Source organism: Episyrphus balteatus, chromosome 4 (assembly GCF_945859705.1).
Source record: "Episyrphus balteatus chromosome 4, idEpiBalt1.1, whole genome shotgun sequence".
Taxonomy (NCBI): domain Eukaryota; kingdom Metazoa; phylum Arthropoda; class Insecta; order Diptera; family Syrphidae; genus Episyrphus; species Episyrphus balteatus.
Genome location: NC_079137.1, coordinates 58331297 through 58356873, shown reverse-complemented (window position 1 = coordinate 58356873; position 25577 = coordinate 58331297). Strand labels below are relative to the sequence as shown.

Sequence of the window (25577 nt, the reverse complement as noted above, 5' to 3'; positions counted from 1 at the left end):
TAAGTGATAGTATTTTTGAAAAGTTTTTGAAAAATCGTCCTAGATTTGAATGTCTAATAAATCGCTTTAAATATGTACATATGCTAATAAATAATCATTTTTATCAAAAAAACAAAAACCGACTTCCATGATTCAAAACGGGGTTTTGTGGTTTTTCTAATAGTTCATATGACTTAAACTGAACGAAATTGAAATGGGACCACACTGCAGCCACCAGTTGGTTGGTTGGTTTCTTATTATATTTCTAATACAAAAAGAATTATCAAAATTGGTTCACTCAGTCCAAAGTTATGCGGTAACAAACATAAAAAAAAAAAAAAAAAAAAAAATACAGACGAATTGAATACCTCCTCCTTTTTGGAAGTCGGTAAAAAACTGATGAATATTCTTTATAGTTTATACTACAAAACTTTTTTCGCCACAAAAATTATAAAGTATCATTATAATTTTCATTTTCAAAATAATCTAGGTATTTAATTAGTTCAATATTGCAATTTAGATGCCCTTACAATAGTAGATTTTAGAATCGTGGACTATGAAAATAAAATCATTCATTCCGGTTGATTGTAAATGCATAATATTCCTTACCTATACTGCCGTACTAAGCATGAGCCAAAAATCCAAAATTGAGTTAAAGGCATATTTGACATCCTGAAACAATTATATGTTAACTAAAAACAACGCATTTTCAATTCTAAGTGGCTCAAAATAGTCAATGAAGATGAGCACAACGATATTACTCCGCTGTATTCCTCAATAGAAAAATGCATTTATTACTAAAACTCAAAAAATAAAAAAAAATAGATACACATTTGGGAAACTTGAACAATATTTAATTATTGTGTAAACTAAAAATTATAATTTTCCTACTAAAAGTTGCTTTAAATCATTTTTGAAATTGAGCACATTTACAATTCTCAACCTTTTCTTTTTTCAGTAAAATGCATTTATCTCAAAACTACAAAAATGGATATGCGCCCTTTTTGCTTAGCACGGCAGTATATGGATCTGCTTTTCTAGTTACTAAAAAAGTAAACAAAATATTTACTTTTATGTTTGACCTATTACCTCTATTTCTCATTATGTACAGTTTGTCAGTATGTTTAAATAGCATCTATACATTCTGAATTATTTGTCTCGTTTTAATTTTAACATTCAATTGCATAGCGGTCAAAACTGTCGATGATTAAAAACAGACAGAAATTCTACGCTTTGCTATCCTTGTATAGAAGCAAATGCTTTTTACAGTAAGGAAACTCCAGTTAGCTGACCCGCTAAGAAAATCTTAGAAATAGGTTTCTGTTGTGGAATTTTTAATGCAAAAAAAAAATAAAATGCACGACTGAGGTCGCACGTACTTGCTCTTGCAGTTCAAAGCACTTTTATGTTAGTCTACTTGTAGATTTTAAAAGCTGGCTCCTAACTAAAAAAAAAAATTGATATTGGGGAAGAGCCGACATTTAGGGCATGAAAATTTTTTTTTTGTTGTTTGACTTTTTTGAGAAAAAATAAAAATGCAGTTTTATTGCCATTGCTTCAAATATTACGTATACAAAGTTTGATCAAAATCGTTAGAGCCGTTTTCGAGAAATTCGTAATATCGTATTTTTTTGTATAGGAGGTATACGTTCTAAACGAGATATAAAAAAACAAAAAAAAACCAACTTTCAGAATTCCATAAAAATCATCTGTATCAAATTTGAAGAAAATCCGTCCACCCGTTTAGGCTGTGGAAATGTGTACAGATGGACGCACAACCGCACAGACGCACAGACGCACAGACGCACAGACGTACAGACGCACGGACGGAATTGCGAGACCCACTTTTTTGGAATTCTCCATCATCGTAATGTTGGTTTTGATTAAAACCTCAAATTTTTTTTTCGACACGAAACCAATACTTGCCCTATAGAGCAAGTAAAAAGAATGAATATCAATAAAATATCTCTTTAAAAATTTACTGTCGGCCCTTAGAAGGGCCTTTATCATTATCATAAACACGAAAGAAAACGTGAAAAGTACACAAGAAAACTATTCCCTGGAGCTTGTATACTTAGTAACTGCCTTAGTGCCTTCACTAATAGCATGTTTAGCTAGTTCACCGGGCAACAACAAACGCACAGCTGTTTGAATTTCACGACTTGTTATGGTTGGTTTCTTATTATATTGAGCCAAACGTGATGCTTCGCCTGCGAGCCTCTCGAAAATATCAATCACAAAATTATTCATGATAAGCATTGCTTTCGATGATATTCCCGTATCACCGTGAACTTGCTTCAATACCTTGTATATGTAAACACCGTAGGTTTCACGCCTCTTACGCTTCCTCTTATTCGAATCAAGAGATCTGTTTGTACTCCTTGGAGCTTTTTCAGATTTCTTTGTTGTAGTTGCATTTGCCTTAGGTGGCATGTTGACTTAAAAAAAAAAAATATTAAACACGAGACCTTATGACAAATGTAGACACAAAATTACACTGAATAGCTTTCCTAGGAAAACACTGCTATTTATATAATTTGAATTGGACATGGAATTGGTTTTGTTTGTTTTGAGAAGTTACCACTAGGATTTATGGATGTTACATTTTTTTTTGGGAACTTTTTCTTTGTTTATAATAATTTGGTGTAGACAATACCGGTAAATCGAATATTGTTTCAAGAAAGGGGGGAATCTCAAACACCCAGATTGCACAAAACCTTAACATTATGATAAAATCTTTTTTAAAGAGAAATTATTAACGTTTTCTTGGCGTGAATTTTTTTCAGAATATTTTGGAGATATGTATGTATGTATTGACTTTAAAAGAAAAAAAAAAATTGGAGCTAGTATAAGGCCAAGTGGTGAAAATTGTAAGAAATTCGATGAGTGTTAAAAAAATGCACACATTTTGCATTCTTTTTTTTTAAATTCAAAAATAAATGTATTTGCAATTAAAATTTTTTTAATGCAAAATATTTTTATTTGTAATAAAAATTTTGTTTTCAATGAAACATTTTTTCTTTTGCAATAATTTTATTTTTAATCCAAAAAAGTTTAACTTGCAATAAATATGTATTTTTTTCAATGAAAATATTTTTAAGCTGCAATAAAAAATTGTTTTTAATGCAAATATTTTCCAGTTCCAATAAATATTTTGTATGCATTTTTTTATTTACAATGAATATTTTTTTAAATTTGTAATGTAAAGCAAATGCATTAATAATAAAATGATTTTTTATAACCCTAGATATGAGCGCTTAAAGAATTATGTTCTAAATGTTAAGAGTTCCGAATTATCTAGAAAAACCTTAGTCAAAGTTTCATAATATTATTATTAGTTTTGTTTAAACCTTTATTTAACTATTTTTAATACTAATATTTTGAACTAATTTTTAAATTTGTATTTTATGTGAGTAAAAATCGAAAAATGCAACTCAACATAATAATGATTTTGGTAAGTTGTTAAAATATGTGATTTCATTTCATTCCAGTTAACATAATTTACAATTCAAAAAAAAAAAAAAAACCGAACTTTAAAAATTAAAAGTATCATAGTAAAATATACTGTACAATGTACAGTGTACATTGTACTATTTTGACAAAAAAGCATTTAAAAATTAAGAAATATACATATGGTTTTTGTAGAATTTTTTTTTCCAAAAATGTCAAATGGTGATATACTATATAGGGTTAATTTTATAGAACTGACACAGATCCGGCTATTTATCGTCATCCTTCAAGATTTAACTCGCTCTTAAAATTGTGATTTCCGACGGTATTGCCAGAGCCAGCTATTTATCGCCAAACAAGTTCCTTAAACATTTGACTCGCTCCTTATTATTTTGATTTACGATTTATCGGAATTTGTCTCTTTTAATTTTGAACATAGCTGTATAAGGCTCCTTTTTGAAATCAAAGGATCTTACAACAAAAATCCACCAAAGATGTGAACAGAGACAACCAATTTGCAAACATTTTTCATTTTTGTGTATTACAAATTCAATTTAACACCAGTTAATGAGCATAATAACCAGAGTGTATCAAAAAAGTACAAAACAAATAATTATACTTGAAGTCTGATAAATAAAAGTTATCTGAAAATTTAAAAAAAAATCAAAAATCTCATACCACAAAAAAATTGATTTACGTTTTTTTGGACCATTTTTGAAAGCGGCTATTTTTGGCTCCAAGATTTTTCAAAATCGGCTCCTTGCCTCAAAAATATTCTGGCAACACTGATTTCCGATTTATAAATATTTGGCTCTTTAATTTTTTTACTTGACGAATTAAAATTTAACCAGACAATAATATAATTTAAGAGACAATAATTTGCCCACATTTTTCATTTTTAATTCATTAAAAATTAATTTTAATGAGCATGAAAACTAAAATTTATGAACAATATGAAAAAAAAAAAATAATAATACTTGAAATCTGATGAACTTAACTTACATACACCTATCACCTACACCTAAGTAAAAAAAAAATCAAAAGTCTTATATAAAATAAAAATTATATGCGCTTTTTTGACCATTTTTGGAAGCGGCTATTTTTGGCTCAAGATTTTTCAAATTAGGCTCCATTGCCTCTAAAATGTTCTGGCAACACTCATTTAAAACAAATGAGGAGGAGCTTTTCCAATCCTTCAAAACGCACTCTGAAAACCGGTGAAAACTGAAAAGTGTTTTGGTTTAAAATTTTACGATTTTCTGATTTGTATCCGCTTTTCCGTCACTTCTCAAATATTAGCCATCTAGGAGATTAGAGTTAAAAAAAATTTTCACAAACGACCAACGATTTTGGTTGAATTTGGTGCAGCGGTTCATTTATATAAAACTCAAAATATTTATAAAAGGAATAACTGAAATATAGGTACATAGTTTTGCCGTTTTTGACAAAAAATGTCGACTTGTTTATTTACTACCAACTTTAAAGATACTCTGCATCTTGAAATACTTAAAAAAAAGTAGGAAAAAAAATTAGATTTTTAAGAGCCAATTATTTTTTCAGCTCTTTGTTGTTATTCTTAAAGTTTTGTATTCATAAAAAAACGAAACTTATTTTTTTTGGAAACAAAAGGCAAGAAGTTGTTGGTTTTTGAGTTTTTGCACATAAATGCAAATAAATAAGAATTCCAGCATCACTTATGCTTGAATTCTTATTCTTTAGTTGGATATTACGATTTGTATGTTTAATTTCCAAAAAAAAATTATATTTGTTTATTTTTTTTTAAAGATAGTATATTTTTTCGAGTTAAAAACCATTTAAAAAATAAAACTTTTTCATTCTGTCCAACTAGTCATCGTGCATTTATTTTTTCTTAATGTCTCGATATTCAACTTTTCCTATACTTCTTTTGACTAAAACAACCATCAGCATAACAAAAAAAACTAATTTTTGTAAAAGTTGCAGACAAAATATAATTTCCTATCTCGCTCTATCCAATTAACCAATTAGCAACAAATTTTTTCCCCACAAAAGTACCGCTAAAATTGTTTTGCATTCTTTTAACTTTTGTTTGCTTCAGTTTGGTTTAAAACTCCCCCAGTGAAACAACTCGTGTAAAATAATGTCTGGCGCAGGTAAAGTTTATAAAAAACACAGAGCCCGTTCAAATCGGGCTGGATTAAATTTTCCAGTATCACGTGTTTTACGATATTTGCGTAAAGGTCGTTACGCTGAGCACATTCAAGTTGGTGCTTCTGTGTATATGACTGCGGCTCTAGAGTATTTGGTTGCAGAAATTCTTGAACTAGCTGGTAATTGTGCTACCCAAAATAAAAGAAAACGGATCAGTCCTCGTCATATACTTTTAGCTATAAAAGCTGACGAGGAACTTGATAAGTTACTTCAAAATGTTACAATTGCTGAAGGAGGCGTATTCCCACATATTTCTGAACAGCTTTTACCCAGGAAAAGCCAGTTCAAGAAAAAGAAGTGAGAAGACAACTTAAAGTTCAGTTGAACAAAACAAAAAAAATGTTCTTTTGAGAACAAAAACCTTCCCGATCTAAAAATAAAAGGGAAACCTAAAAAACCTCAAAACCTAAAAACAACTTACAACGTTCTTTTGAGAACGAAAATGTTTTTAAATTGAAGAGATATTAACTTTTTTTTTCAGAAATAAGTAGGTACGAAATTTCAAAAAAAATCCTTGAAGGTCCAACTAAGAACTCTCGGATTCTCAACAAATTTAAAAAAGATTTCAAAAAATCTAATGTTAACCTTTAAAAAAAATTTAAAGCAAAAACTGTTCACAGTTTTTGAAAATTTTATATTGATTTTTTTGTCTGTTCTTATTTTACCGTTACTCAATATTTTCATGATTCTCATCTCTGTGGTTCATAACTCAACAATTTTATTATGAACTAATGTCCTGCTCTAATGAGACAATATTCGGTAGTTAATGTTTTTTTAAGATACGACATAAGTCCACTAATCTAGCTCCCATGTTAAACAAAACAACGGTTAGAAGGCAAGTTGCAAAGCTTGCATGTGAATGCTTGGGGATACTAAAGGTTTTGGTAGACAAGTCCCTAATCGAATGTGGAGTTATTTCCCACAAGATTGTAGTATCAAGCCATTGTGGAATTATGTCCTGTGAAGTTAAGTCCATTGCGTTTATCCCAAATTGTTTTCATTGTGATTTTGATACCTTTTTGAAATAAATTTCAATCTCTTAATTGAATAAAATGTTCGTCCTGAAAAGAACGTTTTTTTTGCTTTTCGCAATTTTATCCTTGTTTCGTACAGCAAGAATTTTTCTATAATTGTTCTCAAAAGAACATTTTATTTCAATTTTAGCTGAATGTTGTTATCTTCTCACTTCTTCTTGTTTAAACGACTTTTCTTTGGTAAAAGCCGCTCAGAAATATGTGGAATAACGCCACCTTCAGCAATTGTTACATGTTGAAGTAGCTCATCAAGTTCGTTATCATTTCTCACAGCTAAGAGTATATGACGAGGCTTAATTCTTTTGCATCTACCTTCTTTCGCACGAGCTGCAGATAGTTCAAGAATTTCTGCAACAAGGTATTCGAGAATTGTAGATGCATAAACAGAAGCACCAACTTGAATATGGTCAGCATATTGGCCTTTACGCAAATAACGTAAAACACGTGATACAGGAAAATTAATTCCAGCCCGACTTGAACGGGTCCTACGTATTTTGAAAACTTTACCTGCGCCTGACATAATTATGGTTTTGAGTCTTTTCACTAAGAGTGTCTTAAGCATACTAAAAAATTAAAATTGCTAATAAAATTTGGTAAAAGAAAAAGAATGAATAAATCATGTGATTCTAACGGTACATTTTTGTTAAAAAAATCATTGCTTTTTTAGTGCATTTGGCTTGGATACATAAGAAGCATTCAGTTATGTCTTAAGACAAAATTATGTATAGTAAGATTTTTCATTCAAGGCCACTTGCACCCGAAGCAAATGAAAAAGTAGAGGTCAGCAAAGCTCATAAGAGGCAATGATATGTAAAAAGAAATCGTAATGCAGGGATGGCGAACCAATGGCATGTCATTAGTGGCACGCTATGAAATATTTCCGGCACTCCACCAACTGGGTAATCCAATTGCACATTTGAGCAACTTTCAACGATTTTTCCAGTACAGATTTTTCTTGAGATTTTGTTGATGCGTTGCTTAAGTTTATTTATTTTTGTTCCTAGTTTGTATACTTTCTAGTAGTCACTAAAAACCTAGATCAAAACTATATGTCACGCCATAGGCGGGGCTCTTAAAAGGTTTGCCACCCCTGTCGTAGAGAATCGATGCAGCTTTGCATTGAAGTTAGGCAATAACGGAGGTATTTTTTTAGCAATACCTACCTACATTTCCTTTTGTTGGAAGTAAAAATGAGCACATAGAGTCACACAGTAAAAAGTGCCTTTAATAAAATTGAAGGTCATTGAACTTTTTTTGTTCGTTAAACTAGTAATGTAAAGTGCACGACTGCGTCGCACGTATTTGCTTCATTAACAAATTTTTATGGAAAATTTCGTTTCGCTTCAGCTGCGTACTAGGCTTTAAAGTTTCTATTCTTATAACAAAATATTAGTCTTAAGAAATGGTTGTAGGGCGATTCCTATAAAAAATGGTCTAGATAAAACTTCAAAAAACTTTTATTTTTGTCGTAGTTTCAAAACTATTTTTGTGTTCTGGATGATCAAATTTTTTGCTCTCGAGTACGACCATAATAAACTAGAGTCGAAAAGCTCCGATTATGATATTTTTTTTTGTTTTGTTTTTGAAACATCGCAACGGTTATCAAAAACACTTTACCCTCTATGGATTAAATTTTGTACTAGTCTTAAAGCCTAGTACGCTGCTGATGCGAAACGAAAAATTTTCAAGTCTCCAAAGTCGACAACGAAAATGCTAACGAATGAATATCATCAAGTATTCTGTCAAAGTTAAAATAAAAAAATTCAAAATTAATTTTAAATCAAGAAAAATCAACAGAAAATAATTTTTGAAGCAAGAAATAAATGAATTAAAAGTGAAAAAACCGTCAAACTACTCTTGGAGTCAAAAAAAAAAAAAAAAATGCACAGGACAGTAAAAAGTAAGTGACAAATGAGTGAAAACTCTACAGAATTTCGTTAATGAAATTTTGTATGGAAAATTTCTTTTTGCTTCAGCAGCGTACTAGGCTTAAACAACTAAGCCCAAAATACATGTGCATTATACTTTTTAAATTTTTGATGCCGATTTCTGTCAAAAAATTGATAACCTTGATATCTATTATTTTTTTGTGTCAACAGTTAATATCAGTAATGCCAAATAGCAAGTATTTTGTATTTTTGTTGTTTCTTGTTGTGGCTGCAATGAAACTTGGCATGAATTTAAAAATAGAGACATCCCGACAAACAATTTTGTTTATTAGTATTGTTAGTAGGAATGACTCAACTCTGCGCTGCATGCAGATTTTTCTCATATAAGAGCCCGTGTTATTTTATTTTGCTCCAGTGAAAAAACTGCACGTCTCTTTTGACCATTAAAATTATGATGCAGAAAGCTTTTTTTTGTCTAAATAACAATTTGTACACTCTTACACTATATTAGAATTAAGCCCTAACTACAATGACCTAAAGAGTAAAAAAATGGAAAAATTTTTGTTTCTTTCTAGCGCTATTTGTTTTTGGAAAAAACTACCAAAATTGTATTTTAAACCAAAAAATAATCTTTCTGCAGTGGTCAGAAAAACCGTCACGAAATGAGTTTGAAAGTTTTCACTTTTTGTTTTTTTTTTCTTTGCAAAAAGTGGCCGTTGAGTTGTACCTTTAAGGTATAACATCAGCCACTTTTTGCAGAAAATGAAAATTTTCAAACTCATTTTGTGACAGTTTTCGGACCACAAAATTAAAAATAATGATAGAAAAAGATTATTTTTTGGTTTAAAGTACAATTTTTTTAGTTGTTGAATGGCTTTTTAGGTCATTGTAGTTAAGGCCTTAAACTTTAATTTCTGAAAATATGTATTATTTTAATAGGTGTGTTTTTTGTTTATCTATATAGATTTTGTGCAAAAAAACCACATCGGGATTTTTGAAATCCATGCAAACATTTGGCACCACTGTACATAAACTTTGGCAGCTGTCTGTCAAAAATGTTGCTTTTGTTTTTTTTTTTTTATTTTAACTCCGAAGTGGGAAGGCCATTACATCCATATTGGATGCAAAAAAAAATTTTCACAAAAAAACAAAAACCATTCGTATGGCGATGGCATCCATGTTGGATTAAAAAAAAAAAATTTCACAAAAAACCAAAAATCATTGGTATATTCATAGCTTCATTTTAAGACCATAACCATTTAAATTAGTTGCGTCGTTCTTATGTTATAAGCGTTTGAAGGTATCCATATTGAATTTTTTTTTCGATTTTGTAAAAATCAAACGTGGAAACTTTTTTATTTTTATTTCTAACTTTTCGAAAAAACTTTGGAAATTTTATGTATATATGTATTTGTTCAACAATCTTATCAGGATCCATTTCAGACTTTTATCTGAAAAGTGCATTGCGTATATACCGAAATATTAACATTTCAATGCAACTATGTCAAACAAATTTTTGATTATTTTTTTCTATGAGAGCTTTTTTCAAACCTCATTTTCTCCGCTTTTTTTTTTAATATTTTCAGATATTTCTGTATGAACACAACAATTAAACTACCTTGGCACTACTGTTTTTATCGAGAGAAAGTAAAATCTGGATAATTATCTGGATTTTTCAAAAATCTATACAGATAAAGTTTTTGTTGTTTTTAACACGTAGGTAAATTGTTTCGATTTCAAAAATCTCGATGTCGTTTTTTTGCACAAAATCTATATAGATAAACAAAAAAACACACCTAATATTTAAAATAAATTCAAACTTAAATATAAGCTATGTTGAATGATATTAAGAGTTTTTTGAAAAACTATTTCTCAAAGTCAATTTCTGAAATTATTTTAAATGTAAACTTCGCCTTAATACAATTACCACATTTTATTTCCCTGAACACGTCCATTTTCTTAATGGAAATGGAATGAGTTTTTTTTTTCTTCCTAATTATTATTGTGGAACCTATTTCATTTGTCCATTTTGATAAGTTCTCATGTGTGGAACTAGGATACATTTTTCTTGCTTGTCAGACGGAAGAACAACAAAAATTTTTGTTTACAAAAATATTCTAAAATTTTGCAAAAGTGTCTTATAAAATTAATAATTTGTGATTTTTTAAAAATGAGTACGCCGCGCAAAAACTATGGTCAAAATTTGGAATCACCATATGCCCGCCATTTGCCTCAATATCCATCACAAACCGAAGGTTTTGTGCCTGAATTTGCTGGCAAATCCAAAATGCACTCATCAACTCCACATAAACAAAATAATACAAATTATAATAATCATGGAAATATAAATTATAACCAATCAAATTATAATAATAGTAATAATCGCAGACGTGGTGGCAATGGTGGAGGAGGAAACAATCGTTATTTCAATGCAAATCGAGGAGGTGGCGGCAATAATTCGAATTCTGGTGGAAATGGCCATCACAATCATCAAAATAATTATCAAAATAACCTGCAACCAAATTATAATCAACATCATCAGCAGAGATATAGTGGGAATCGTCAACAACCTTATTATGGACAGAAATATGTAAGTATTCTAGAAAAAATGGAGTTGGTTTTGTTTGGGTATTTTTTTTAGGACAAAAGACGCTTGGTTACACTTTCTACCTGGTTGCAAAACCCTTTTTGATTATTCTAAGAAACTATTAAACATTAATAAATTATAATCATAGACAATCTTAGCGAAAAACCAATGATTTTGAGGATTATGAATTTTGGCGCCTTAAAACTTAGATTTATTTAGAAAGATGATAATTATGTGGATATATCGAAATGACAATATTTCTTCTTTTAAAAATCGATGTCCCTTGTCCCAACCCAAGCTTCCTTTATGAAACAAGTGTTTCTTATAAGAGCCTTTTCTTTTCTTTTGTTCTTTTTGAATTGGGTCAGTATTTTTTTTTTTTTGGTTTGTTGAGTTCATTTTTAGAACCTATTCCCTTTTCATTACTTTCTATTATTTCCATTTTGGAAGAACGAAACTCCCAACTATTCACGAGAAACCAATTAATGAATGTATTACTTGATTTATGTCTTTTACTTCCATTGAAATGGCACATAATTGTACCTATTCGTTAACGTGGAACCATTTCGTGTGTTAAACTTTTCTTTATTTTTTTTATTTTCAATTGCTGAAATGAAGCTTAATACCATAGTCCATAGTAAATACAACAACTGACTAAAATATTGAAAAATATTTATGTCAAGTATTTGCAAAACTATGCGTCCGTTGGGTCGGGTTGGTTGGATGCGCACACTCGGCTGATAATAATAGCTGCGTTCCTTTGGAAATATTTATCTACTTTTTATTACTTAAAACTACTTTGCTATACTGAAAAAGTATTTCAAAGATAATAGTCGACTAGGTACTAAATACTTTTGTTTAAAGGAAATGTTGTACCTTCGGGAGCAAACTTTTCTATCGGCCGATACTTAATAGTTGTCTCCTTTTTGCGACGGCCTTAAATCTAAAAAAGTTTTCAAAAATAACTACAGTACCTTGCCATATTGTTAGGCTCAAGCGAAAAAAAATACAATTTTTCATGTTGCTAAATTTTTAAAGTTTTTGTCGAAATGTCTTAGTTTTTTTTTTTTTTGTCTCATTTACTTACACTTATCATGTATATACGGATTGAGTTAAAAAAAAAGGTGGAAACATACTGTGAATAGCTCTGCTCGTCTGATCTTCTACGAGAAAAAAAAACTGTCCCAAATCTAAGAACATTACTTAACAACCAAACGATCAGATCTTCTGTATTGATTCAAGATGAAATTTTCCGATCATGAATTCCATAGAAAACTTCTTAGCTTATTCTCTTTTGCACGTTATTCTTTATCAAAATTTATGAATTCTTTAACTTTTTTTTTAACTCAATCCATATCTACATGATTAGTGTAAGTAAATGAGACAGAAAAAAATTTAAGATATTTCGACAAAAACTTTAAAAACTCAGCAACATGAAGCAAAAAATTTTATTTTTTTCGCTTGGGCCTAATAATATGGCAAGGTACTGCATTTTCACCTAAAAAAATCATCAATTCATTTCTGAAAACCAAAATATCACAATAAAAACCTGAACCAAACCTTAATAAAAATCAAACAAATAATTGCCAACTAAAAGAGGAAAATAAAACAAAATAGTTTTTAGGGTAAAAAAAGCTGGAAATATATTTATTATTATTATTATTTAAAAATTCTTAACCTGAAAATAAAAATTAAATTAATTAAGCCCTGATTTTTCAAACAAAAAACAAACCACATACAAATTTGAAACTATATTCCAATAGGTATTTCATTATAGTCTTCCCAATTTTCCAGATTTAGATTCTAGGCCGATGTGTGAAAATATTCCATGTCTGATAGTAAAAAAAAGCAACATCAATTTTTAACTCATCTATTATTTAATAAATTTCATTATTTTCCCTTGGTTGATTTTCACTCAATAATTCTTAAAATGTTGAAGAATTCATTAACTCTTCAATAGAACCAATCGTAAGGAAAAGTATAAACTGTGTGAACCTTCTTGCATTTTGCATAAGAAAACCCCTTAATTTATCATCTAGCTATTTATTCCTTTAACAAAACAAATCTATTTTACAATTTTCTTGATTAATTAAAAAAAAAAAAAAAACGATTAAATAGAGCTCTTTACGCAAAGATCAGCATCTATTCTTGTTACTTCATTTTCATAAATTTGCTAAAAAGTCACTCGCACATCGGAAAGCTTCTCAGAAAAATTTGTCAGTTCCCAAAAGCTCAACGTATTCTAGTCGATTCATTTTATATGCTGCACTTAAATTTGTTGCCAGTTCGCATCTCGTTTGTGGACATAACAACATCATTTCGACAGAAGTTGCTAGTTAACTTTGATGAACTAAACGGTAAGCAGGCTTACTTACCTTCGGACGCGATCTGCAAATTTCTTAAGGTCTGACATGGGGACGATGTTTCCACAATTTTTTTTTTTAATTTTTAAAGTAGATTTTATTTTTTGTGAACCTTGGAAAAATTGCATTAGTAAAAAATTCTATTGCTGGCTATTTAACGCTCCTTGAAAAATGCATTTGCTCCAAAAACTTAGATTTCCGATTTATAAAAATATAGCTCTTAAAATTAAAGCTTTTTACAAAAAAAAAAAAAAAAATCCACCACAGACATGAACAGAGGCAAATTAACTGAAATTTTAATATTATATTATAGGTATATTTATATGACCCATTTTTTTTCAAAGCGGTATTATTTGGCTGCAAATTTTTTAAATTCAGCTCCTTGCCTTCAAATTTATTCTAACTACACTGGTTATCATTATCATTTAATAGAAACAATGCTTTTGTTGCATTTTAAATTCATTGCGGACCGATATCCGCAATCTCGTGTTTAAAAAGTTGTAGTTTTCTTTACCATTTTTAGAGATATATTAAACTTTCTTATTATTAAATGCATTGGTATTAGACCACTACTACAGCTCTTGTCACATCACGAGATATAACATTCCAGTGATATAGGTCACTCTAACAACACCCAGCTCTTACAAGCAAGTTGTTACCAAGTAAACTGTTTTACCGACTTCCAAAAAGGAGGAGGTATTCAATTCGTCTGTATATTTTTTTTTATGTAACTTTGGACTGAGTGAACCAATTTTGATAATTCTTTTTGTATAGGAAAACTGGTGTCTGCAGTGTAGTCCCATTACAATTTCGTTCAGTTTTGGCTAAAGAAAATATGAGAAAAAATATAAAACCCATTTTTGATCCATAAAAGTCGGTTTTTTTTTGTTGATAAAAATGATTAAATAGAAGAAGTTGCAATTAGAGAATGTACAATAATTAGTTTTCGTTTTGCTTGTATTCAATCACACATTTCCCGGGAAGCTTTTGCTCCGGTCTAGATAATCAAATAAAATTATTATCGTTAACCCTTAATCGACCAATTAATGATAAAAACAAGAAGTGAAAAATTATATTCTACTCGTAAGTTATGGATATAATTTTAAGTAAGTTAAGAATTAAGAAGAAAGAACCCAGCAAACTATAGCATGTTAAGAATTCTGCATGCACAGAAAATAAAAAACTCCCATTTCAACTATATTTTTGTCATTGCAGAATAAATCGGACAACAATTCTAGAAACGATTACTACCATCCGTCAATGCTTGTTGATCCATGGAAGGATCTCCTCGAGCGTCATAATGCAATCAAAAATAGTCAAATAGATGTCCCATCAACGGCGGCGACAACGACGTCAGAAGAACCATTAGAGCAATTAATGAAAGATGACGAATCGTCATCATCATCATCATCAGCAGCAGCATCACCGTCCTCATCGCATAATGATGAAGAAGAAGCAATAACAACAGAAACAACAACGACAATACCAACAGTAGAGTCATCATCATCAACATCACCGAGTATAGCTTAATACTAATACTCTCTCTCATATCAAGACCACGAAGAAAATAAGAGCATGTTGTAGAGAAAACAAAACAAAAAACATAAATTCAATTTACAAATTTAAATACAATTTTTTTTTTTGCGATAGATTTTTTCTTTATTATTATCATCGATTAAATGGATTTTTTAGCGAAAAAGTGCAGAAAACTTAACAACAAATTTTTCATATTTTTATAAAAATCTATATAAAAAAATGTAAATAAAAAGATTTTTTTTTTCTTGTAATTATTCGCTAGGAAAAACTTAAACTTTGGTCGCTATCAGAAAAATAGGACAAAAGTGTTTTTTGTGTTTTACATTTTTTTGATTTATTTGTTTTTTAAATATTTTAGAAGTGAGAAAAATAGAAATAATAAAATTGTTTTCAAACAAAAAAGGAAAGTTATTTTCATTTGTGGCTTCGTTTCTTCTTCTCGATGTACTTTTCCCAATCGATGCTAAGGCGATTGTATATGCTCATTGCTGCCCGAGCATCTTCCACGGAGTTGTGTTCTCCAGTTTGAATCTCTTTGCCGAGAATAGCCTCGCTAAGTCTTTTCAAACTCGGAGTACGGCCATTTGATACAAGACGAGCAAGAGGCTTGTATCTCGCCGTGTCTCTGATATTTGAGGCGGGATGTTTAATATGAAGAACAGCCAAGTCATTATAAATGCCATGGCCAACAAGGATCTTGCCCTGAAGCAGGACAATAACCTCAGCTTGAACTTTGTCAAACTCTTCCCCATGTTCAATGTCTCGTGGTCGAATGCCACTGACACTTGTCCGATAGTCAGTGACAGGTTCTCTTGGTTTGACAAACTTGTCCATCAGAACTTCGCCACTCTTTTTGACAATTGAAACCCTAGCAAGCATATCATCATTGCCGCTAGGTCCAACACCAACCATTTCGCAATCCATTGCTACAATCTCGTAGCGTTGTTTTTTGCGATTGTTTTTAGGTTGGTTTTGGGTCGATGGTAAACCAGAAGTTGAGACAGTTTTACGTGTAGCCTCTATGGCTTCTGGTAATGTTATTGGACCTTCGGCCGCATTTATTGCTGCCAATACACTTGACCAATTTGTACCAGCATTCTTTCGACTCAAAGATGGTTTTTGTTGTTGCATTACAACAATTGGCAGTGGTGGCTTCTTTGTTTTGACATTTGGTCGAATTTCTTCTGTAGTAGTTTTGGATTTGTTTTCATTTGGTTTTCGAGGGGATTTTTTGTGTTTGTTTTGGCGTTCGATATCCATTTTTGTGGGATTGTTTTTTTATTGCAAATGTTGGGTAGGTATTTTCGGCACTGTTATGAAAATAGTTACGTTTTTTAACTGAATTTATGTGAAAATAAAGAATGGAAACTGAGAACGAAACAAAAATTTTATAGCCAGCTGCTTTTTGGTCAGCGTGTTTTGTTGTTGAAGTTGCAGAATTCAGAAAAATAGAAAAATGACAGCAAAGGAGTGCGTTCGAAGATACGATGATTAAGGGGGTGGTTTCATTGAAGCTGATTGGTGCGTTCCATTGGGCATTCATGAGTGGTTTTTTTTATAGCCTTTTCACACCAAACCCAAAAACGCGGTTTATGGCAAAAAGTTTTCAAAAACCTGAAAAGCATTCACACCACAAGTTTACAGGTTTTTGTTTGACGTTTATAATGTTTTGACATCCAAATGTCAAGTTTTCAGTGGGATTTATTTATTTTTGTTGTTACAATCAGCTTGAGCTCACCAAATTGATCAAATAAAATAAACTCTGACAATTTAAATACAATTTTATTTATTTGGTCGTTAAATTATGTAGTTTCATTTTAATATAGAGAGAATAATAAATTGGCCGCCTCTCAAATTCTTTAGACAAAGTTCCAACAGGAACTCCTCATCTTTGGTCCCCCACATCATTTTATTTTTTTGTTTTTTTTTTGTGCTATGCCATTTTCTGTAATTAATGAAAGAAATAAAAAAACCAATTTGATTTATATTATCAAAAAAAATTAACAAACCGCATTTGTAAAACTACTAGTTATCTTTGCCTGTCAGTTCTTCTTTTTTGTCTGCTGTCAGTTCTTTTTTTTTTGTGTGCTGAATTGTTGCTGAATTTCTCAAAAGGTTTGTTTGGTTATTTCGTTTGGAGTTGAATGTTTTCATTTTCAGGTTTTTGACGAGTTTAATCAAAAACTTGTGTTTTACGAAAACTTGTGGTTTATGAAAAATGTATGGAAAAACTTGTGTTTTTGATATAGGTTTTTGGGGTTTTTCGCAAAAACCGCGTTTTTGGCTTGGTGTGAAAAGGCTATTACATACAATTTTTTTGTTTGTTTTATTTTAAAAAATAAAAAAAAATATTCTGGATTTTTTTCACATCAGGTGTGTTTTTTGTTTCTCTGTGTAGATTTTGCACAAAAAAACGGCATCGGGATATTTGAAATCCGTCCAAATATCTGGCACCACAGTAAATAGCTACATGCTGTCTGTCAAAAATGTTGTTCTTGTCTTTATTGTAGGTATGGCTATTAAAGCTGAAACACAATCACGCTTCAGGGCGTCGCTTCGTTGCGTTACGTTGAGAAATCCTCAAAGCGCGCTTCTGTCACTTTGACTTTGAACAGCTGATTGCAACATAAAATCTGCTGTCAAATAAAAAAAACACACTCGCTCACAAAATTATTGGGCCAAGTCTTTATCTTGATTTAATTGTGGAAAAATGAAAAAGGATATTAATGTGTTTAAAAAATGCATAGAAATTTGTTTATTCTTTAATCCTATATTTATAAAAACAAAACCAATCAAAATATATTGTTTTTAACAATAAAACTCAGTCTAAAACATCATTAAATTTTTTTTGTTTTTAATACGTAAATTGTTTTGATTTAAAATATCTCGATGTGTTTTTTTTTGTGCAAAATCTATATAGAGAAATTAAAAAACACACATAGTTTTGCAATTATTTTTTTTTTTTTTATTCACATTTGGCGCAATAATAATGTGGGTGACTGTAACTATGTCTGTTAAATGTCAGAAAGCGAGCAAAAGTTCAGTCTGGTTGAACTTTTGCTCGCTTTCTTACGTTTCCTTACGTTTGTCAAAAAAAGCGTACGTAAGAAAAGCGTCATTGTGTGAGGATACACAGATTTCCTATAGTTGAACTTTTCGCAGTTGTCAAAATCGACGGCAAAGCGTGATTGTGTTTCAGCTTTTACATCCATGATGGATGCAAAAAAAAATTCACAAAAAAAAAACCATTTGAATGGCCATGGCATCCATGTTGGATTCAAATTTTTTTTTTTTTTGCAAAAAACCAAAAATCATTTGTATATTCTTAACTACATTTTAAGACCATAAAGGCTTGACCACACCGGAGGGTACATATGCGGGGTATATGAATACCCCTAATAACAACTCAATCTTTTTTTAACTTGATCTAGATGGGTTTTATACATATATCGCTTTTTCATAGTTAAACAATTTAGCAAAGTAGACTTTAGCCACAGTACACATAATAAGGTAATATATTCCGAACGTTGTCAAAATTTGTTTGTCAAAAATGGGCACCAATCTGTCAGGTCGGCCTTTAATTTTTATATTTCAATCGCAGTAAACAGGAAATTTGTTTTTGTTTTACAGGGCTATTCTGGAGTTGTGATGCTCACAAGTCACAATTTTTTGTGAGGTTATTTTTGTGAGGTTTCTTATGAGGTTGTCACAATTTCGTATTCTGCGAAAAACCTCATAATAAACCTCACAACAAATTCACCACAATAGGGGTGAGTTTTCTTATTTTGACAGCCAGCTGATTTGTCAAACAAATTTGAAAATTTATTTCTAAAAGGTTTTTTTCTTTCTGTGTTCATGATTTTTGCATTGTTAATGAATCGACAGTGATATGAAATTTGACTTCTTGAAAAGTATTCCAGCAAAGAGAACGTCCAATTTCACAAAAGAAACATTCAATTGTTCCAGCTCCCAATCAAAAGGATACCTGCGAAGTGAGAACCGTATGTAAGGAAATAAACTAGCTGAAACAGTCAAGAACCACGTTTATCTCGACTACACGTATGTAATAAAAAGATAAGCCAGAGTCATCAAAATCAAAGAACATATCCCATAAGATTTATTAATTCACAGCCCGATGACATCTTCACAGAAGGAGGACGTGAGCAGAATGTAAATACAATTTTAAGTATGCATTCTTTTGTTTTAAATGAGCCATACCAAAATCTTTAACATTTCTCTATTAGGTTACACTGACGGTGGAGCTGTGGCTGCAGAGCCTAAGAATGAAGAATATCAAGACAACGCATCTGTTTTCTTCTTAGACAATTCGAGTGCCTCCGATGAAAACTGTGAAGATGACGACTTTGACAAACTTAACAACAATGCAAGTTATCTACAAATGTCTAACGCAGAGATGATCGTCGATTGCCACCACTTCTTTCTCATGTCGCAGTCAACAATGATCAGCAGTAAAAGAGTTTTCTGAATCCCTTTTTACTCAGTGATTGGTGAGAGATTTGCGTGGAAAAGTTAAACAAACGCCACAAACATGTCGCTCATTCTCATGCTTATACAACTGAAAAAAGTCAACCACCATTTGAAACTGGCATAGAAAGAGCTTAGACAATTATATCACTGCGCACTCCAAGCATCATCATCTTAGAAAATATGCTTAGGATCCAAACAGTAGACCATACAGGTAAAACTATGTTTCCATCTACGCTAAATCCGAGATTTAGCTAAGTAGATTTAGAATAAATCTCGAGATTTATTTTAAATCTACTTCGCTAAATCTCAGATTTGGGTTCAGCTACCCTAAATCTAAGATTTTCACCTACTTTCAATCCGAGATTTAGAATAACACTCGAGATTTATGCTTAATCTACTTAGCTAAATCTTGGATTTAGGGTAGGTGGAAACGTAGTATAAGATTGATTGACGAACAAAACGCAGTTTTTTTTTCTAAAAGAATTTTTATTTAGATAATTCGATTGCTGCTTACCCATGCCCACGACCCACCGCCGAAGGTTAACAAATATTGTACCACCATCACATTTCCAGGCAAATAAACTTCAAGAAATGCTGTGACATGCTCTCGCTAACTTCAAGAAATGCTGCGACATATGCTTTCGCCAACCCTCAAAGTATAAAGTCTATACGCATTTAGTTGCCGATTGTCTGCATCAAGAGAGTGAAGAAGTACTGGAGTATACCTATATATCATCTGGGATTGAGCACCAATCTTCTTATCGATGTCGAAATTATTACCATCGCTTATGAGATTACAAATGAGAATCTCCGCATATGGGAGATTAATGTCCTTAGAAACAATTCTAATGAATCAGATTTAAAATCCTTAGTTCGCCAGAAAAGAGAACTATTGTTTTGTACTAAAAATGCTATTCAAATAAAAAAAAAGTATAATTTCAATGGTTTGTTTCTTATTTTATTTTTTCCAATGACACATTTTTTTTTCTTTTGCTTTTTTACAAATAAAATCGTCGTTTAAAAATTGTGGAATAATAAACGAAAATTTCAGCTATGTATGTACTCGTTTCTTAATTAGACTTAAGCCACCTTTAATATTCCGGGACATTCCAATAATGTAATGTTTGATTTGGATCAATCTGTTGTTGATAGTGTTGTTGTTGCTATAATTTTAATTGTGGATTCTAAGTATTACCAGGAGGTGTGGCATTTTTAGGTGCTGGATTTTAATTACCTTCTTATCCCATACAATGATTCTTTGCTTGTCAGATATCCGAAGCTTGTATGTTAAATTCAATCAATAAGAGTCAATTAGATGATAAGTTGGATCTTATTCGACATATGTATAAGTTTTTATGCACTCCCGTTGGTTCACATGCGATATATTGTTGTTTGTTTATTAAGTGGCAATAACTGACTTTCCTCATTCTTCCTCCTTTTTCATAAGCCTGGTACGCTGCTCGCGCTAAATTTTAGCTGAGATAAAATTCCCATACAAGTTATCGATAACTTGTATGGGATCCATTTTATCTCGGCTACAAATTTTCGATAATTTGTATGGGAGCTAAAATTTAGCGCGAGCAGCGTACCAGGCTATAAGATTTAAATAGAGCTTTTTCTTCTCATCCTTTTCTGATCTGATTGGCTATCCAAAGCTAAAGTAGAATGGCCAAGTTCCAAATATTCATCGATGACTACTGAGAAATTATCTCCAGATGCAACCAACATCCAAAGACAAACGTTTGGGACACATTGGAGTAAGTCTTCTTGGAATTGCTTATAGATTTTGTTTTGCATTTTTGTTGATTCACAAATAAAAAAAAAATTAAATTGTTCTCAAAATATTTTATGGAAATACAAAAAATTTCAAAACTCTAATAATTTGTGAGTTGTGACCTGCTCTGAAGGAGATCACAATTTTAACAATTTTTATGAGGCTCACAAGTTGTGAGGGTACGCCAGAATACGAAAAACCTCACAAAACAAAACTCACCTCACCTTATGAGGTTCTTGTGACTGTGAGGTTTTCGTTAGAATACGAAAAAGTCACAAAATCGAGTTCAACTCTAGTTGTGAGGTTTTTGTGACTTGTAAGGCATCAGTGAGGTTTTCCAGAATAGCCCTGTTAATTTATAAAATGTCATTTAAAAATATTATAAATTGAAAAATAACAAATTTTCTTCGTGTTTCATCGCGGGAAATGGTAAATAATTGTTTAAAAATTAGTGGTGTGCGTGGTTTATTGGTTTTTGTGCGTTTTTCGTCGGTAATTTAAACAATTAAGAATTCGGTAGCTGACATCGCCAATTTGTCATGTTTTGACAATTTTGCGACCAATGTCAGTTCGGAATATATTACCTTTTTATGTGTACTGTGGTTTAGAGCCTGAATAAGAATATATTTTGCTTAAATGTCATTTGAACATCACAGTTCACATTATAAGGGCCAGTTGTACAAATATAATCCGTGGTTCAGCAACTTTTATCTTCTGAAAGCAACCCTTTTTTCTATGGAGTCCCTTTTTGGGTTTTTGTTGTCAGGGGCAACACTGGCATGCTTTAAAGCACTTTAAATTTTAACTATTCCCCCCCCCCCCCCGCTCGCTATTGAAAAAATTTAACGCGAAAATTATAAACAAAATTCACAATAGAATCATGACCTTAATTTCTATTAAATTTTTTTCAAAACAATCTTTGAATGCATTCACTTTATCTGTCAAATTCAATTCAGCAAAAAAGCATTGCCCGCACCAAAAATTCCCCTACCAAATTTTTAATTTTACATTTTCCCAAAAAAAAAAATCCCATCGACACCATTCAGCTCGGTAAAATATTAAAATACCACAAAATACAGACAGTCTAAAAATTGTCGCGTTCGTGAAAGGTTATTTCGCGCAATAAATTCACGTTCATCTATTTCCCTTGTGTGTGTGTGTGTTTGTGTCGCACCCTGCTATAAGGCGACCAACCATTGTTCTGTGTATGTGTGTGTGTTTTCTACTCTTTTTTTTTTTGCATAAATTATAAATCCAATTTCTTGTTAAATTTTTTTATTATTATAATTTTTTTTTTAAATACAAAAAGAAATATGCAAACAAATTGTTAATTCATTATTTTCTTACAATTCCCCTAGTTAGTGTAGTGATTTTAATTTCAATAAGCCGGTTATTTGGTCAAAGGAAGAAAAAAAAAGGATTTTTTATATCGAGAATTTTCATACAACTACGAGAGAAAAAAAACAACAACAACAACAACCAACAATTTAAACCAGACAGACGGAACAAGAGAAAAATAGTTCTGTTCGTTTTTGCATCCGCGCGGAAATAAAATTCACACACGACAAAACGTCAAAAGGACACCTACCCGAAAAATTTAATACTTTAACACACACAATCAAACAAAAGACATTTTTACACAAAATAATTGTGTGGATTTTGTGGATCCCAAAAAAAAAAAACAACTAAACTGCATTCCGGGGGCGCGTGAAGCTACCGCTAAACCTGTTGCACTTTTTTATTTTTTGTTAAATTTTGAAAAAAAAAAAGAAATAAAAATTGTCTGCTGCTTTCTTATGTTTTTTTTTTTATTATTTTTTATTAAATTTTTGTAAATGCTTTTAGAATAAATAAAGAAAAATTAAACAAGAAAGGAAATTTTCATGCTTCAACGCCGCATAAGAAATATAACTTCAAAATTTTTAAAAAACACTTGAAATCTGTGAGACAAAAGTAGGAGTTGGGCGCACGTTTTTTATTTTTATTTTTTAATTTTGTATTGCTTCCGGATTTTTTTTTATTTCCTCTGTGTTCTTTTTTTGCTGCTTTTTGTGTTCATCATTTTGATCCTTTTCTTTTTCTGATTTTGAAAAAAAAGCGAATTAAACCAAACAAAAAAAAAAATTGTGTTTAACGAAAATTTTGTATGTATCCCTTATGTCTGTCCGGATAAATCAGCATCATCAACCTCTTCTTTGCAAGAGTAATAGTAATTTTTCAATATACCGTTTGAATATAATCTTGGTGGTCTGGATCTGTTAAATTCCATTTGGGAGCAACTTTATAGTTGCCCGACAAAGCTTTGCTTCGTCGATACTGCAGCAGCAACAACTGTAGTCAACGACGACTACAGAAGTGGCGGGGGCAGTATTAGCGACAGGCAACCTCGTGAAGTCAAGCCCGGGGGAGTTGGAGGTGGCGGAGGAACAACCGGCTTGGGATTCGTTGGAGGAATCAGTCTTTTGCGATTTGGGAAAATGGGAACAATCAAATCTCGACCTCTGACACAATCAGATTCTCTGTCCGATGGCAATGCATCGCAGATGAATGGAATTGTTGGTTTAGGAGGTGGGAATGGAAATGGTTCAACGGGAAATGGAGGAGTGTGCTCTATAGTCACTAGTTTCCCAAATAAACACGATTTGCTCTATGTGAACTCGCCGCAGAGTTCGATTTCGGCGGCAACAACAAATCAATATCATGTAAGACAATCGAGTATTCGAAGTCGACCACAACAACCAATTCCCGATGCTGCTGAATTGGATAAACGATTTGCTAAAGTTCTGGTAAGTTTTTGTTTTCTTTTTCTCTTTGAAATGTTATAGTTTTTTTTTCTTGTTTTTATGGAAGTCTTTTTTTTTGAATTTACTCTCTTTTTTTTTGTTTCTGATTCTGAGCCCTTCCCATGATTTTTGTTTGTGGTTTACTCATTTTTGTTGGCTAGTATTATAGAATAGTGGTTCTGGTTCTGGGTGTGTTGAGTAGAGTTCAAAATGATAAAAAATCTCTTCTCTCTACCACACAAACAGAAAATAATCCAAATAAACAAAAAATTCTGGGGTTCTCTGTGGGATTCGATAAGGTTTGCATTTTCATTTACATATTTCTTTTTTTTTTTTTTGTTGTCTTTTTTGTTTGGAATGATTCATGGGAATCTCATTTTTATTGGTATTGTTGTGTTTACTGAATTGGTTGGGTGAAGGTAGGCAAAGGCATATAGTGTGTCGAATTGTATTTGAGTTCACTGAATTTTTCAGAAAAAAAATATAAAAGAAATGGGAGATTTTGTACCTTTTGACTGATAAGAATGGGAGCAAATATGTGCGAATATATCAGATTATAATAAAACACAAAGGGTGCAGTTTTGATGTAAGTACATGTTAGGTACGAGTTTAACTTTATTGTTATGGTAATTGGTTTGTTTTATTTGATATTGCAATTGGATTGATCAAGTTTATTGTAGGTTTTTTATTTGTGGTTTGATATTCCGGAAAATGAAGCTGATTGTGGAATAAATATTTAAACTTGGAATGTTGTGGTTTTTTTGCCAAGCACAATGAAGTGTTTTTTGTGGGTAAATCAGCGAATCGTTTTGTTATTAAAAAGTTATGAAATAGCTGTTACATGCGCTAGTTTAATATTTAATAGATGGGAAAATATATCATTTTCATAACGTTCTAATTTGAGATTGCGGATTTTTATATCAATTTGCATCATTTTTTTGGAAGAATTGCAATTTTAATAATATAAAATTCTTGTTTAATAACTGAAACAGATTTGATATGAAAACATGACATTAAAACACGGAGGAATAAAAAAAAAAGGAAAATTATGGGTAACAAAAATCAGATTTTGTGAGTATTTTCATAAAAACCATTTTTGATCTTCAAAAAATAATTTTGTTTAATGCAAAATTTGTTAACATATTGAAAAATGTTGACTTCATTGCTGAGAAACTTTCAAAAAAAAGTTATTGCAATAAATTTTTGAAAACAAAAAAACGGTTCTAGAAAAAGTGCCCTTAAAACAATTTCAAAAATATAATTTTTATCTCAAAAGTCGGATTTTATTAGGAAACGAAAAAAAGACCACCTTTTGTCCATTTTTGTTCAACCAACATTTTCAGTTGTGCACCCTTAAAAAAAATTTACATATCGCACCCCCGGTGGAACAACGACGTAAGTGCAAAAATGTTGATTTTTCAGAAAACGAGATTAAACATTTTGAAAACCTTTGAAAACAATGTAACGGTCCAAATACATTTCTGCCCCCTGGATACAAATAGAA

General features: G+C 31.2%; 6 protein-coding genes and 1 long non-coding RNA gene across 17 annotated transcripts in view; 4 read left to right on the top strand and 3 right to left on the bottom strand.

The window, feature by feature from the left end:
* Positions 1 to 1969: 1969 nt before the first annotated feature.
* Positions 1970 to 2476, bottom strand: LOC129918947 (late histone H2B.L4-like). The gene has a single exon (XM_055999718.1). The coding sequence runs from the start codon at positions 2410 to 2412 to the stop codon at positions 2032 to 2034; it is 381 nt and encodes a 126-aa protein (XP_055855693.1). The 5' UTR covers positions 2413 to 2476; the 3' UTR covers positions 1970 to 2031.
* A 3011-nt stretch (positions 2477 to 5487) lies between these two features.
* Positions 5488 to 5920, top strand: LOC129918948 (uncharacterized). Its single transcript, XM_055999719.1, has one exon. It carries the CDS (start codon positions 5549 to 5551, stop codon positions 5918 to 5920), a length of 372 nt encoding a protein of 123 aa, XP_055855694.1. The 5' UTR covers positions 5488 to 5548.
* A 763-nt stretch (positions 5921 to 6683) lies between these two features.
* Positions 6684 to 7284, bottom strand: LOC129919614 (histone H2A, sperm-like). Its single transcript, XM_056000558.1, has one exon. The coding sequence runs from the start codon at positions 7213 to 7215 to the stop codon at positions 6802 to 6804; it is 414 nt and encodes a 137-aa protein (XP_055856533.1). The 5' UTR covers positions 7216 to 7284; the 3' UTR covers positions 6684 to 6801.
* Positions 7285 to 10584: 3300 nt separating this feature from the next.
* LOC129919947 (putative uncharacterized protein DDB_G0286901) lies at positions 10585 to 15314 on the top strand. Its single transcript, XM_056001070.1, has 2 exons — positions 10585 to 11132; positions 14708 to 15314. The coding sequence occupies exons 1-2, from the start codon at positions 10713 to 10715 to the stop codon at positions 15020 to 15022; spliced, it is 735 nt and encodes a 244-aa protein (XP_055857045.1). The 5' UTR covers positions 10585 to 10712; the 3' UTR covers positions 15023 to 15314.
* Positions 15315 to 15429: 115 nt separating this feature from the next.
* Positions 15430 to 16414, bottom strand: LOC129919945 (RNA exonuclease 4). Its single transcript, XM_056001069.1, has one exon. It carries the CDS (start codon positions 16286 to 16288, stop codon positions 15443 to 15445), a length of 846 nt encoding a protein of 281 aa, XP_055857044.1. The 5' UTR covers positions 16289 to 16414; the 3' UTR covers positions 15430 to 15442.
* Positions 16415 to 18689: 2275 nt separating this feature from the next.
* LOC129919948 (uncharacterized) lies at positions 18690 to 20412 on the top strand. Of its 4 annotated transcripts, XR_008773149.1 has the most exons (5): positions 18690 to 18798; positions 18941 to 19087; positions 19144 to 19214; positions 19273 to 19727; positions 20011 to 20412. It is a non-coding gene; the product is annotated as an uncharacterized LOC129919948 (long non-coding RNA). The 4 variants fall into 4 exon arrangements; XR_008773151.1 differs by lacking the exon at positions 18690 to 18798 and having other exon boundaries at positions 18901 to 19087; positions 19160 to 19214; positions 20011 to 20411; XR_008773148.1 differs by lacking the exon at positions 18690 to 18798 and having other exon boundaries at positions 18901 to 19087; positions 20011 to 20411.
* A 1950-nt stretch (positions 20413 to 22362) lies between these two features.
* LOC129919943 (formin-like protein) overlaps positions 22363 to 25577 on the top strand; it is a 134893-nt gene continuing 131678 nt past the window's right edge. For 6 of the 8 annotated variants that reach the window (XR_008773147.1, XM_056001066.1, XM_056001064.1 and 3 more), the window contains exon 1: positions 23389 to 24076. Coding sequence is in view for 7 of the 8 variants with exons in the window: in XM_056001066.1 (XP_055857041.1) it covers positions 23768 to 24076 (309 nt within the window). In the remaining variant the exon portion in view is untranslated. Of the gene's footprint in view, positions 22496 to 23388; positions 24077 to 25577 lie in introns of those variants that run through there. The other 2 variants (XM_056001061.1, XM_056001067.1) reach the window with 2 other exon arrangements.